Below are 13,779 nucleotides of genomic sequence, written 5' to 3' on the forward strand. Positions count from 1 at the left end.
AATTTTTATTGCAACAACATAAATTTTTAAAATTTTAAAACAATAAGAATTATATTCATAAACCACAAAACCATTCTTTTCAATTTTTTAAAAGGACCGGAAAATTTTAAATAAGCAATCTTTAACCTATTTGTGATACTTTAATTGGGCAATACGAAAAGATGTTTGTAATTCTGTAAACGATATTTTTAACATATTGTACGCAGAAAAAAGTGAAACTGTAGACTTGAAAACTATTATCAAATATGAGAACGATATCGATGTTGATGATTTAATGGAAGAAGTGACACATTTTAAAGAACTTTACAGTACATCTAGTATCATTATTAAATTATATTTAGGGGCCCGAAAATTGTTTAGTGCCTCGGGCCTGATTTGAAGTAAAATATTCCCTGTTTGGGGACCTATTGGGTTGTGAAGAGAAGATCCTAAAACCTAAAAAAGTTAAGTAAAGTTTTCCATTTTAGTGGGACTTGTCCATTTTTAATTTAATTTTCCATTTCCAACAATCGTTTTTTTAGATTATAGCGCCATCTATCCATAATTCGAAAAAATGTTTCGAATAAAAGTTACTTATTTTTACGTAAGGAATCCAAATCTGCAATAAAAATGGGGGCTCCCATTTAAGATTTTAAAGTAACCCCCACTCCACCTCCGTGGGGGGTCGTGTTTGGTCGTGAAATATATATTTTTTTTTAAATTGAATAAGTGTATTTTTCAGTTTTTCGATCTGGTGTTCATTTCGCGAAATATCGCGGGATTCGTATTTAAAATATTAAATTTACCCTCCACCCCTCTCGGTGGGAAGTCGTGTTTGTTATCATTCGATAGATTTTTGAAAAATATTGAGTACGTATTTTTTAGTTTTTCGATCTGTCATTCATTTCGTGAAATATTCGCTTTTTTCTTGTGAAACTTTGGGACTCACCTTCAAATCGTCAGATTTTTGAAATATACACTGTTTTGTATGTACTTAACTTACCTTATCTTAATCTGACAATTACGAGTTTTTCTAAGGATAGATTTTTTTTTCGGCCTCCCCTTAACGAACTCCCTGCATTAAGAGCCAATATATGGTAGAGGTACATTTTCATGGTACAAGGTTTCTCCCCATGTAATAATCTGACGCGCTCGAGTAACTGCAAAAATCCCCGCTTTGGCTCCCCTACCATAAAGAGTGAAGCATTCTAAACAAATTTGAGAATAAGAAACTCATAAATCATATAAAAAACTTTAACAATATGACAAAATAAGTCATACATTTTAAGATTTTACAAATGTTAATAACTTTTGAAAATTAAGTTAGAACCTTCTTATTACACATAATGCTGAAACTTCTTGTGCTTAAAATGAATTTTTTTGGAGAATTGAAAAAGAGAATTTTCAATTCTCCAAAAAAATCCAACCACGTGGGAAGAGTCCTGTGTTGCCCTGGGTAATATCCAGGCATATCTGCAATATCCTTAAACTATTATATTAACATGTAACATAACACAATTGTTCACATTTAAAGGGTTTTTACTTAATAAATTTTGGTGGCTCAGGCATGCTATTTTTTGGCTTTTAGAAACACTGATGATGGATTTCTTAATCCGAAAACGTTTTGTGTTATTGTGACCCTTATTTAGGGTATTTTAAAATATACCTTTTACAAAAAACCTGGTATTTTTGTGATTTATGATATACAGCCAGCTACAGGAAGTTTATTTTCCTCGTGGATTTTATTAAAAAATAAACTTACACCTCTTGTCTACGCCTATGCTTTGGATCCGGCGATGTAATAGTCATAGTGAGAAGAGACCTACTCCCCTAATGGATGGAGGTTGGTTTGGGGAAAATTGATCCTACAAAATTCCTAGTAATTTTGTTTATGTGTGACGTGTCGGGGACGTGGTTGAGCTTCCGGGAGATGCCAGGATAATCGAAATACGGCCCGAACGCGACATCCTATAGGATATACACCGGCAAATAAAAAAGCCTACCTTCTCACGCAAACTTACAAAGAAAATGCTTCTTTATTTTATTAGATGCTAAAAATATTGTTGAAGGTCTTTTTAGATTTTTAAAGCTTCCGGTGGGATTGTTTGTTTACTATAAACATATCAATTGCAACACGTAGTAAACTTTGTGTAATATGGTTTAGTTTTTTGCATTCTAGAAATACTAATTGTCTAGTATTAGTGTAGGCTTTTGCACAGTCCTGTAAACTCACCAAAACGGTCTCATATTTTATTACGTAATAGTTTTGGGGAATTTTTTTCATGTATCTAGCTCTCCTAAAGCTCGTAAGAGCTTTAGGAGAGCGAGAAAAACTTCGATGCTTGTTACCACAGCCTCCTACATTTACATATTTTGTTGTTACATATTTTTTCTTTCTTAGTATTTATTTATTTATTTCTTACTTTAGAAAAAAAATGCTAACATACTTTTCATTAATCTGGGATTTTGCCAGAACATTCCAAACAGTATTTTCTTTTCATAAATTTAAAAATGTATTTTTAATTTTTTTTTCTAATTTTTAATTTTTCTGTCCAAATTATTTTACATTTCTTTGCTTTTTAGTACGTTCACTTTTCTTAAACTCACTCAATTTAGTATTCGTCTTAAACACCAACACTTATAAGGTTTCAAGGCGATTCACTTTTATTGACCAAGTCTTCACCGCATACAACAACACTGAGTAAACGCTAAAATAAAGACTCTTTTTGCTAAGCAGAGGTCTCATATCCATAAAGGTTTTGCGTGTTCAATTCTGCTAGGTATCTCTGTGTCGGGGTCAAGATTTTCAGTTATCTATCTTCCGACATTGGTGAAACTTAGAGATTTGACAAATATTATTCCATCAATTTTACAGCCCAATTTGAGCCCTGGTCTTCATTAAAAAACCTCTGTATTTGTTACTTTCTGCAGCTATTTTGATTTCTGATTTCTTGCGTTCTCATACACATCATTCTCGGTCTCCCAATATATCCCTTCCTCTGCATTCTTGCAATCAAGAGTTTGGAAGATTTTGGAAGCCTGTTTTCTTCCATTTTAATTAGATGGCCTGGCCACTGAAGACGTTGTAGTCAAACATGCAGAGATAAAGCTGGTTCTTTATATAATATTATATATTTAATAATTTTTTCTAATTCGCCACCTACTGTTCTCATTTATAGGGTCTGGTATTCGTATCACTACCGTTCTTTCAAATAGGTCCAAGCCGTATGCAGATTTTTGAGTCAATATCCAAGCTTCGTATCCATAACTCATTAATGGATAGAATGTATCTCGTAGAATTGTATCTTAGTCCTTTAATGAACAACCTTCCATTCTTTCATTCTTTTAGATACCATTTACAGTATCGCTCAAGGCACTTTCAAGAATAGCTTCAAATGGCAAACATTACGACCTAAAATTTTAACTAAATCAATCGGCTTCTACTACTCATATAGGGAGTTAAATAGTTAGATATTAGAGAGTTTAAGAATAGCAAATGCGACTGCTACTAGGACGTATGGCTTATAGTCTGTCAGATGCTTCCCTGAGTCCCCTAGACAGATCACATCATAAACCAAGAAGTACTAAATCCAGCAGAAACTAAGCGGACGTGTCATACTTGAGCCAAATTCTGAGAGCTCAAAAATATGAACTGTTAAGATTCATACTAATGGTCATTGGACTCTGCCGTCTATCTTGGGGAGTAACATTACTTGGTTACATCATGTGTGTCTTATCTGCTGATGTACCGTTATTTTTTTAGACTTTCTTCGACCTTTCTTCTTGATAGTTCTCACATGCTTCCATGTTTCAAAAATCCGATGCAAACTTAGTATAGGTACCTAGTGTCCATCGTGGAAGGAGCTGTGAAGCATTGGACTCGCTCAGTAAATTATTTGCCTATTTAGGTTTCTAAAAGAGATTCTAAAAAGAGAAAGCTCTATTGAATCGAAAATGTTTCCCTGTGCGTACCCATAATTAATACCAATCTTGCATTATCATCGAAATACTCCCTTCTTAGACAAAAATCATCCCTCAAATTTTATTTCACAAGCAACATTTGCATCTTCGAGACATAAAAATATGTTGTGGAATGAGAAATGTGGAGACTACCCAGGAAAGCAGACACTCCACACAACCAATGAAGACAGCCGACTTTTACACGCTGTAAGCGAATGACACCAGAAGAAGATTTTAAACTTTGGAAGAAGGTTACATTTATTTAACAATGGTGGACAAGAATCAGTTGTTATTCCAACATGGGGAACAAAAAGAATATATATATATAAAGTAATTAGGTAATATTGACTGATACTATGTAGATTATAGTTTTGTTTTGGGGTTGCAGTCATTTATTTTTTAGGGGCAGGATAAATTTTTTCTGGCATTAATCAAAATTAAAAACTAAATTATTAAATCGAATTTTTGAAAATTAAAACATTGCTATTTGGATAACATTAGAATAAGAATTATATATATACTATGTTTTGTGAAAATGTTTAGGAATAACCTCAAGTTGTAAGTCTTTTTTGTTATTTTTTATACAATGTATTTTAACTTAATTTCATTGTATTTATAATATACTCATTTCAGCTTACCCTGAAGAAGCAAATATATTTTGCGAAAGCTAGGTAATAACACAGAGTTTTACTTATCCTGCCCCTAAAAAATAAATGACTGCAACCCCAAAACAAAACTATAATCTATATATATATATATATATATATATATATATATATATATATATATATATATATATATATATATATATAATGTTCTTGAACTCCTAAGTGGAGCATAGAGCTTCAGTGAAAACGCGCCATCGGGTTCTATTTTGCGCTAGGGCCTTCACCTCATTCCAAGACTTTCCTTGACTTCTTATCTCGTCCATGATGGATCTTCTCCAAGTTTGTGCTGGGCGACCTCTTTTTCTCTTTCCTTGGGGATTCCACTCTAGGGCATTTTTTGCAATACTGGAACTATCTTTTCGGAGTGTGTGACCTATCCACCCCCACTTTCTGTATTTTATTTCATTTTCTACCCTCTCTTGTTGGGTCAGGTGTAGCAGATCTTCGTTTCTGATGGTGTTTGGCCAGAAAATAATGTGATGCAAAATCTCTACAATTTTTCTAGTGTAAATTTTAATGTAATGACGGTTAGAGAAATTATGCTACAGGAGAAAGAAAAGAAGGAGCAAAAGCAAAAGCTAAAGCATTTTTTTAATTACATATATTCTTATATTCTCTATTATATATAGGGTGTTTGGTAAAGAATGGGCCATAGCTTAACCTTGGATTCCTGAGGTTAAAATAGGTCGATTTAAGCTAACTTACCTTAGTACGAAAGTTTCGTACTACCAAATTTCGTATTGTTATCCCATGCCTGTCAGGAAATATTCAAGAATACATAAAATAAAAGTTTAACTTTGACACCCTGTATTTCGGTTATTATCAACTTTCGTACTAAGGTAAGGTAGCTTAAATCGACGTATTTTAAGCTCAGGAATCTAAGGTTAAGCTATGGCCCATTCTTTACCAAGCACCCTGTATAAAATATCAAAAATATCCAAAACATCAATCACCCTTTTAATCTTCTGACTTTCATTTACAGTAATTTACGAGTGTATCAAAATAAATCCCGCACCCCAATCACCGAAAACGCATAAAATAATTTGTTGATAAAAACAATCAAAACATCCCCGCACGTAGACAACCAATCATTCGTCGCGGCGCTTCCAATCGCTTCCAGTGTCGCGTCGCGTTAGGCGTCGCGAAACATTTGACAACACTTGACACTTTTTGGCTGGATACGATGATGACGATGCTGAAGATTCGTTTTTGTTTCAGGTTCATCAACGCGCGGCGGAGAATCGTACAACCGATGATCGACCAATCGAATCGAGCAGGTAAGTGTGAAATATATTTTGTTTTTAGGAGAAGGGAGAGAGGGTTTTTATTATCACTCAGTTTTTTCAATTAACTTCAATTATTTACGATGAAAAACGTTGCAAATTCATAAACACGATTTTGAATGCAATACTACAAAAATGTACACTCATCGAAAAAGTCTAGGGATATTTTTAGAAAGAGACGCAATTTCTTCTTTGATTACACTGACCGGCACGAAAAACGGACACCCCAAAAAATGGGTAATTTTTGATGTCTCGTATCTCCTAAACCTGTTGTCCAATTTAAGTAATTTTTTCAATATGTTATAGCAATATTCTTTAGCAATATCGCTGTAATAATATTGTTACTATACAGGTCAATTTTCATTGTATACCGGGTGTACCAATTAAACTGGGTTTTTTCCAATTTTCCTAACACCCTGTGGAATATTCCTATAGAGTAACTAGACTACCCTTTATAAAATATTGAAATTAAAACCCAGCTATAGCCCCAGGTTTTCTTAACATTCTGTTTTTTTATTTATTCGCTTATGTTGGACAATAAAAAAGTTAGGGACTTTAACAACTAGCCGTGTTCTTTATTAATACAGGGTGTTTCTAAATAAGTGCGACAGACTTTAAGGGGTAATTCTGTATGAAAAAATAATGACCGTTTGCTTGATAAACCTATGTCCGCAAATGCTTCGTTTCCGAGATACGGAATGTTGAATTTTTTCTTACAAACTAACGATTTATTTATTGCTCTAAAACCGGTTGAGATATGCAAATGAAATTTGGTAGGTTTTAAGAGGTAGTTATTGCGCATTTTTTGACATACAATTAAAAGTTTTATATTTACCATTGGCGTGCATGCGGGTAATATGACTGGGTAATATGACCCGTATGCACGCCAATGGTGAATATAAATTCTTAATTGTATGTCAAAAAATGTGAAATAACTACCTCTTAACATCTATCAAATTTCATTTGCATGTCTCAACCGGTTTTAGGGCCATAAATAAATCGTCAGTTTGTAAGACAAAATTCAACAACCTTTATCTCGGAAACGAAGCATTTGCGGACAAAGGTTTATCAAGCAAACGGTCATTATTTTTTCATGAAGAATTACCCCTTAAAGTTTGTCGCACTTATTTACAAACACGCTGTATTAATAAAGAACATGGCTAGTTGTTAACCCGCCAGTGGTCGCTATATGAGATTTTCTCTCACGGTTTCAGAAAATTGCACAGAATTTTTTTTCTGGGAAATTATACGCTCTGTAGTTCCTTCTAGTCTCCTAACTATCCTCCCTCAACAATCTAATAGACTCGTCCGCTTAGATAGTGACTCAGTTGACCTAATATCACCCAATTGTTGAGTCAGCGCGCTTCAAGTGAGACATTCTCTCATCAAGCGACCACCCGCGTTACGAACTGTACATAAAAATTAATTTTATTTTGGCACTTAAAACCTGAAATAATGTAAAAAAATTGTAATTATTGTAATCAATCAATTTTTCCAGAGCATTCTTGTTATATTTGTGTACTGTGCCGTAAATTATCAAGAATATTGGTTTAATTCCGATTATTTATTTTTATTTTATTATATTATTATCTATATTATGTTATATTATTTTTTTCTTATTATTAGTTAATAAAAAAAAGTTTAAAAGCTGTTTTAAAAATTTTATTTTATAAAAAAAGGCAAAATTTGGATATGTGAGAGAAAATCTCACGCGCGGCCACTCGCGTAACAATCTACCTAGCGACCAACGCCGGGTTAAAGTCCCTAATTTTTTTATTGTACAACATAAGCGAATGAATAAAAAAAGAGAATGTTAAGAAAACCTGGGGCTATAGTTGGGTTTTAATTTCAATATTTTATAAAGGCTACAATATTCCACAGGGTGTTGCGAACTTTGAGAAAAAAACACAGTTTGATTGGTACACCCGGTGTACAATGAAAATTTACCTGTCTAGAGCAACAATATTCTTACAGCGATATTAAAACAATTACTCAAATCGGACAACCGGTTTCGGAGATACGAGATATCAAAAATGACCCATTTTTTGGGGTGTCCGTTTTTCGTACCGGTGAGTGTATTTTGGATAAATACTAATCGAATTGTAGTGATTATGCTCTGTTTTTAATCCGTGAGGAGTAATTCAAACCAACCTCAGGCATGTTTACGCCACTGTTATGAAATTTTGACACTATTGACGTTTATGAAATTTTGACGCTATTGGCATTTCATAAGTTAGTTAAGTTATATCGGCGATTTTTTGTGTTTTCTGCGTTATTCCTTTAATTTTTAGGTTTTTAGTCTGCTTTTATCTAAAAAGCAGTTGCTTTTAGAGCTCTTTAGCAACGTATTAGTAGGTATGATACACACACAGGCAAAATTAAAGGAACACCTTAAAAATGGAGCATGTTTGATGTCTCGAATCTCCTAAACCAGTTGCCCGATTTGAGTGATTTTTTTAGTTTGTTGTAGCCTTATGATTTAAGAATTAATATCGGTGTAATAATATTGCTGCTAGACAGGTAAATGTCATTTTATACCGGGTGTAACAATCATACTGAGTTTTTTCCTTAAAGTTCGGAACACCCTGTGGAATAATCTAGCCTATATAAAATATTGAAATTATAACTGTATTATATATATAACCCTAAGCTTTCTTAACATTTTCTTTTTTGATTCATTTGCCTGTGTCGGATAACAAAAACGTTAGGTGCTTTAACAACTAGCCATGTTCTTCATCAATACCCGGTGTTTCTAAATAAGTGCGACAAACTTTAAGGGGTAATTCTGCATGAAAAAATAATGACAGTTTACTTTTTAAACATATATGTCCGCAAATGCTTCGTTTCCGAGATACAGGATGTTGATTTTTTTCTTGAAACCTGACGATTTATTTATTGCTCTTAAACCTCTCTTATATGCAAAACTCTTATATGCAAATTAAATTTGGTAGGTTTTAAGAGGTAGTTATTGCGCATTTTTTTGGCATACAATTAAGAATTTTATATTTACCATTGGAATGCATATGGGTATAAACATTTTAGATTTATGCCGAATGCACGCCAATGGTGAATATAAAATTCTTAATTGTTTGTCAAAAAATGCGCAATAACTACCTCTTAAAACCTACCAAATTTCATTTCCTTATCTTAACCGGTTTTAGAGGAATAAATAAATCGCCAGTTTGCAAGAAAAAATTCAACGTCCCGCATCTCGAAAACGAAGCATTTGCGGACATATATTTATAAAGTAAACTGTCATTATTTTTTCATGCATAATTACCCCTTAAAGTTTGTTGCACTTATTTAGAATCACCCTGTATTGATGAAAAACATGGCTAGTTGTTAAAGCACCTAATTTTTTCATTATCCAACGTAAGCAAATGAATAAAAAAAGAAAATGTTAAGAAAGCTTAAGGCTACAATACAGTTTTAATTTCAATATTTTATATAGGCTAGAATATTCCACAGGGTGTTCCGAACATTAACGAAAAAACAAAGTATGATTGTTACACCCGGTATAAAACGACATCTACCTATCTAGCAACAATATTATTACAATGATATTATTAATTAGGCTACAACATACCAAGAAAATCACTCAACTCGGACAACTACTGGTTTAGGAGATTCGAGTCATCAAACATGTCCCATTTTTAAGGTGTCCCTTTAATTTTGCCTATGTGTGTATTCATGGATTACCGTCGGAGACCAACATGATCAACCAAAAAATATGTATTTGGTGATTTTTCTAGTTACTTTCTTGGGTATGAATCTGTCTTTTATGTTTGAAAACAAAGCATATTATCATTTAACATACAACATTTGTTGAAATGTCAAAAATAAAGAGAGTGTCATTCAGAAATGTCAAAAATAACGAGAAGTACAATAATTAAAAAAATTGGTCATCGCAAAATATGGTCCTGATAACCGTCTACCCTGGTTTATTACGGCTCTAAATATGTTTTTATCATAGGCAAAATGAGATTGTCGATTTTTGAGATACGTTTGCCCATTCTTCTATCAGATGCTCGCGGAAATGAAACAGCGTGTACCTATATATTACCCATATGTAGAGTAATTCTTCGTCGAAGCATGTCCCATACACGCTCGATGGGATTCAGGTCGGGGGATTGTGCTGGCTAAGCAACATATCAATACTCCTTTGCAAACCAGTCTGTCACTTGGCGTGCGACATATGAAAGAGCGTTATCATGCATGAGGTGGAAGTTTTGACCAACAGCACCAGCAAACGGACGAACAATAGGTTGAAGAATGGTGTCGAGGTACTGCTGAGCGGTCTGGAAAAACTAGGTCACGTTTTGCCACCGACTATTATTCCACTCCGTACCATTAATGTACCATCTCTGCCTTTGTAAATTTCTAGATTCGTCGGAGACTAAAACTGTAGTCCAATCATTTGCATCCCAGTTTTGATATTCTTGACACCACTCTAATCTTTCAGCGCTATTGCCTCTTGAGATAAGTGGGCATCTCAATGGCCTTTGACTGTAGAGATTGTCTTCAGGCAGACGATTTCTTACAGTATTACGGCCTGTGGTTACCTGGTGTGTCCAAGTCTCTAACTAAATCAATTCAGGTGCTGTAATTGTTGGTTCTCTTCTAGCTGTTAACAAGAAAAATCTGTAGCGCGCTCTTGTCCTGGATTCGGCTGGACTTCCAGTATCACAAAACGCCACCACAGTCGACTTATAACACTTTGAAAGACTCACGTCCGCTCAGCTACATTAGTTTGCCGCATGTCACCTCGAAGAAGGCCTACGGCCTACACCTACAGTCCTATTCATCTCATCCAAAGATAAATGGCGTCGTTCTATGATAAAAAACAATGTTGTTTGTATTTGTTTCGCTTTATATTTTGTTTGAAAGTTTTTAAAGGTAGCCTTTGGTTCTTCAGTAATCTATAATTTTCTTCCAAGTTGAGGCAAGATGATCAGCTCTATCATTTCTCATAATTTCAAGTATGATTTGGAATCCATGCAAGTTTAATTTCTCTATGTTTATGTTAACGAAGGTGCCAATGTTTTTGTTTTAATTTGAGAGTTTGTATGTCTGTTGCAGCCTTATAACTTGGTCTCATAATTTTCTCCAAAGCACTTTTTAAATCACTACAAATAAGGTGTCTTAGGTATATACCTCAATGAGAGCACCTCATCATCTTTGGATCCATCTGTGAAAAGAATATCGTAACCGACAGACTACAACGTGAGGTCGCCACTAATTCGGCATATGACAGTTCTTTTTACTTTGAGGTTAAAATTACATTTGACAGTTTGAAGTTCTTAATTTATGTTTTAAACAGTTTTTCGAAACAAGATCAATGGTTGATGTGTACACACTGCAAATTTTTTACTTTATAATAAAATAAACAGATATAACAGTTTGTTGTTATTGCTGTTCTAAATTATTAAATATAGAGTGGTAGTAGCTATAATTTTTTTAATAGTAATAAAAATGAATTAACATTTGAAATATCTTGTCAATTATATTTTGAATTAATATCAACATTGCACTGAAATGATTTGATTTTTATCTGATAAATGTCAAACACAACCTTAAAATCTGAAGAAATGAGTGTCAAGTTGTTTATAATATTGTGTGTATTCGAGGGCACAATTATTTGTTTACTACAAGCTGTCAAATTACTATTACGTTGTTTTTTCATCATGGAGTTATTTTTGAAAATCTGATGTAAATAAATTATTATGACTGAAATATCTGATCTGTATCTGTTCAAAAAATATTTGTTTTTGTTTTTGATTGACCTATAAATTCATTAACCTATAAATTCGAAATTTAAAAAACTTTTACACATAAATGGATATTGAAGTACAGAAAATAGATGCCGGATTTACATCTTTTGCTTTAAGTATTCCCATAAGAAGAAATCTAGGTGGTTCAGGTCCGCAGACCTTGCAGGCCAAGCAACATCCACACCACAAATCTTCCAATTACTTTTCCGTTAAAAGTTTATAGAAGAAATTCTCGAACATTAATTTCTATTATTGTGACATGGTGCTCCATCATGTTGGATAGCCTTTCTATTATATTTCCAAAAATAAAGGTAGGTACTTTACTTTTGAAAGAAATGCGTATTCTAGGAGAAATCTGGTAAACGACTAGAAAAAAATCACATCTACTTGTTGATATTTTGGTTTTATGGTTTTGCAGATCTTTTCATCAGCAAAAATTAATGATGAAAGAAGTTTTCCTTTAATGCCAACTTTTTCAGACATACTGTATAATATGAAATGAAATGCTGATATAACAATATTCTATAACCTTCACATACTAATCAAGCAAATGGATTGAGTAAAATGATATTGAGTATTATGGACTATTCTAAGTACTGTTTCCAGTCGTATAGCCTTTTTTATGGAAAAACGAAACCATTCACCGCTAAGTAGAAAAACACATTACGAACTGATCATGATTCTTCACTCTTTATCCCTCTTTTCTGCCCGCCATTGAGATATTTCTTTTTAGTTCTCGACGAACGCGGCACACAAGATTATTAATGGCTGTCGATGTCGATGTTAGAATGTTCTTTCTCTCGGCTATATCGATTTCGGAGGAGAGTTTTCTGTTCAGCCTGCCAGAGACAGAAGAAGAAAAATGGCGGCAGGCATTGACCCTCGCGGGCCGATCCATCACGCGGGCGGCACAATCGGGCTCCGGGTGACAGCCCCACGCTCCTCTTGCTCTTGGGGGAGACCCAAGATGAGAATTCTCTATTCCATTTTCTCGTTTTGCCAAAGATACCGAAACTCGAAAATACGGGATGTTTTCTTTTCGACTGGCTTCAGTTTCTCTTTAATTCGTCGAAATATCTGTGTTTCTCAAAATAGCAATTAAAGCGGGAGAGACTATTATCTTTACAGAAACTATAGATACACTGTAAGACATTTTATTTTCTTTTTCTTTCCAAATAAAAGATATATTTTCTATCTCCCTATGCGTGAACGGCTTCATTAATTTTCTTTTTGATAAATTAATTCTTACCTTTTTAAACTCACCTGTCTAAACGTTTTCATCTCTGTTGTTTTTCTTTACATTTAATTCATTAAGCACTGGCCATCATAGCTAGTTTTATAGTAGTTTTATACTTGCTTATATACTTACTTATGTATTAGTTTTGTTAGAACCTTTCTGCACGCAATATACTAATAGTCCGCTTCTTCCGTTTCGTCCATCCTGCTCTAATTCTACTGCATGCATATCCATATTATATTTCCCTATTTTTTTTCTTGGAAGCTGTCTGTTGTGAACCCGTCGTACTGCAGCCACTTGGCTTATTCTACATCTTCCATTTCTTTATGAAACCCATTCCAGAATTATGGAACCCTGTACCAGCTTATACAGGTCTAGTGGGTGGGTGCCATATATATTTTGAGTCACTTCGATGTCTCCGAAAAATGTTTGCCGCCTTCGATCCAATTTCTCACAGTCATGCAAGATATGGTTGACTATTTCAGGTTCTCTGTTACAGAGTCTGAAGCTCAAGTGTCCATGAAACAGCCCCATTGTATGCAGGTGACCCTTAACTGGCACATGCCCAGTGAGGAAATCTGTTATGACTCTGAGCTGATTCCTGCTTGTTTTCAGCAGTAATTTAACCCTAGTAGCACAAGTCTGTCCGATATACATCTTGCCATCTGTTTGACCGGGTATACCCTCCCAGTGTGTTGGCTTTGGATCCAGGCTTTTTTACGTTCGTGGACGGTAGTGATGTTGAAAAAATAACTATTCGTTACAAAGTACTCGTTACTTACGAATACCGAAAGTAACAATTACTATACACAGAGGCAAATCGTTACTTTGATGGCTCTGATTACTTCGTTATTTCGTACCAATCGTATTAGAGCAAGTAA

The 13,779-nt window shown here is 34.1% G+C and overlaps 1 protein-coding gene across 1 annotated transcript in view; it reads left to right on the top strand.

Moving 5' to 3' along the window:
- The window catches only part of LOC126886048 (homeobox protein homothorax-like), a 272,288-nt gene that overhangs the window by 230,612 nt on the left and 27,897 nt on the right, over nt 1-13,779 (top strand). Inside the window, exon 5 of the mRNA XM_050652887.1 lies at nt 5,826-5,884. Within this exon, the coding sequence (XP_050508844.1) occupies nt 5,826-5,884 (59 nt within the window). The remainder of the gene's footprint in view (nt 1-5,825; nt 5,885-13,779) is intronic.

The sequence above is a fragment of the Diabrotica virgifera genome, chromosome 6 (assembly GCF_917563875.1).
Source record: "Diabrotica virgifera virgifera chromosome 6, PGI_DIABVI_V3a".
Lineage (NCBI taxonomy): Eukaryota > Metazoa > Arthropoda > Insecta > Coleoptera > Chrysomelidae > Diabrotica > Diabrotica virgifera.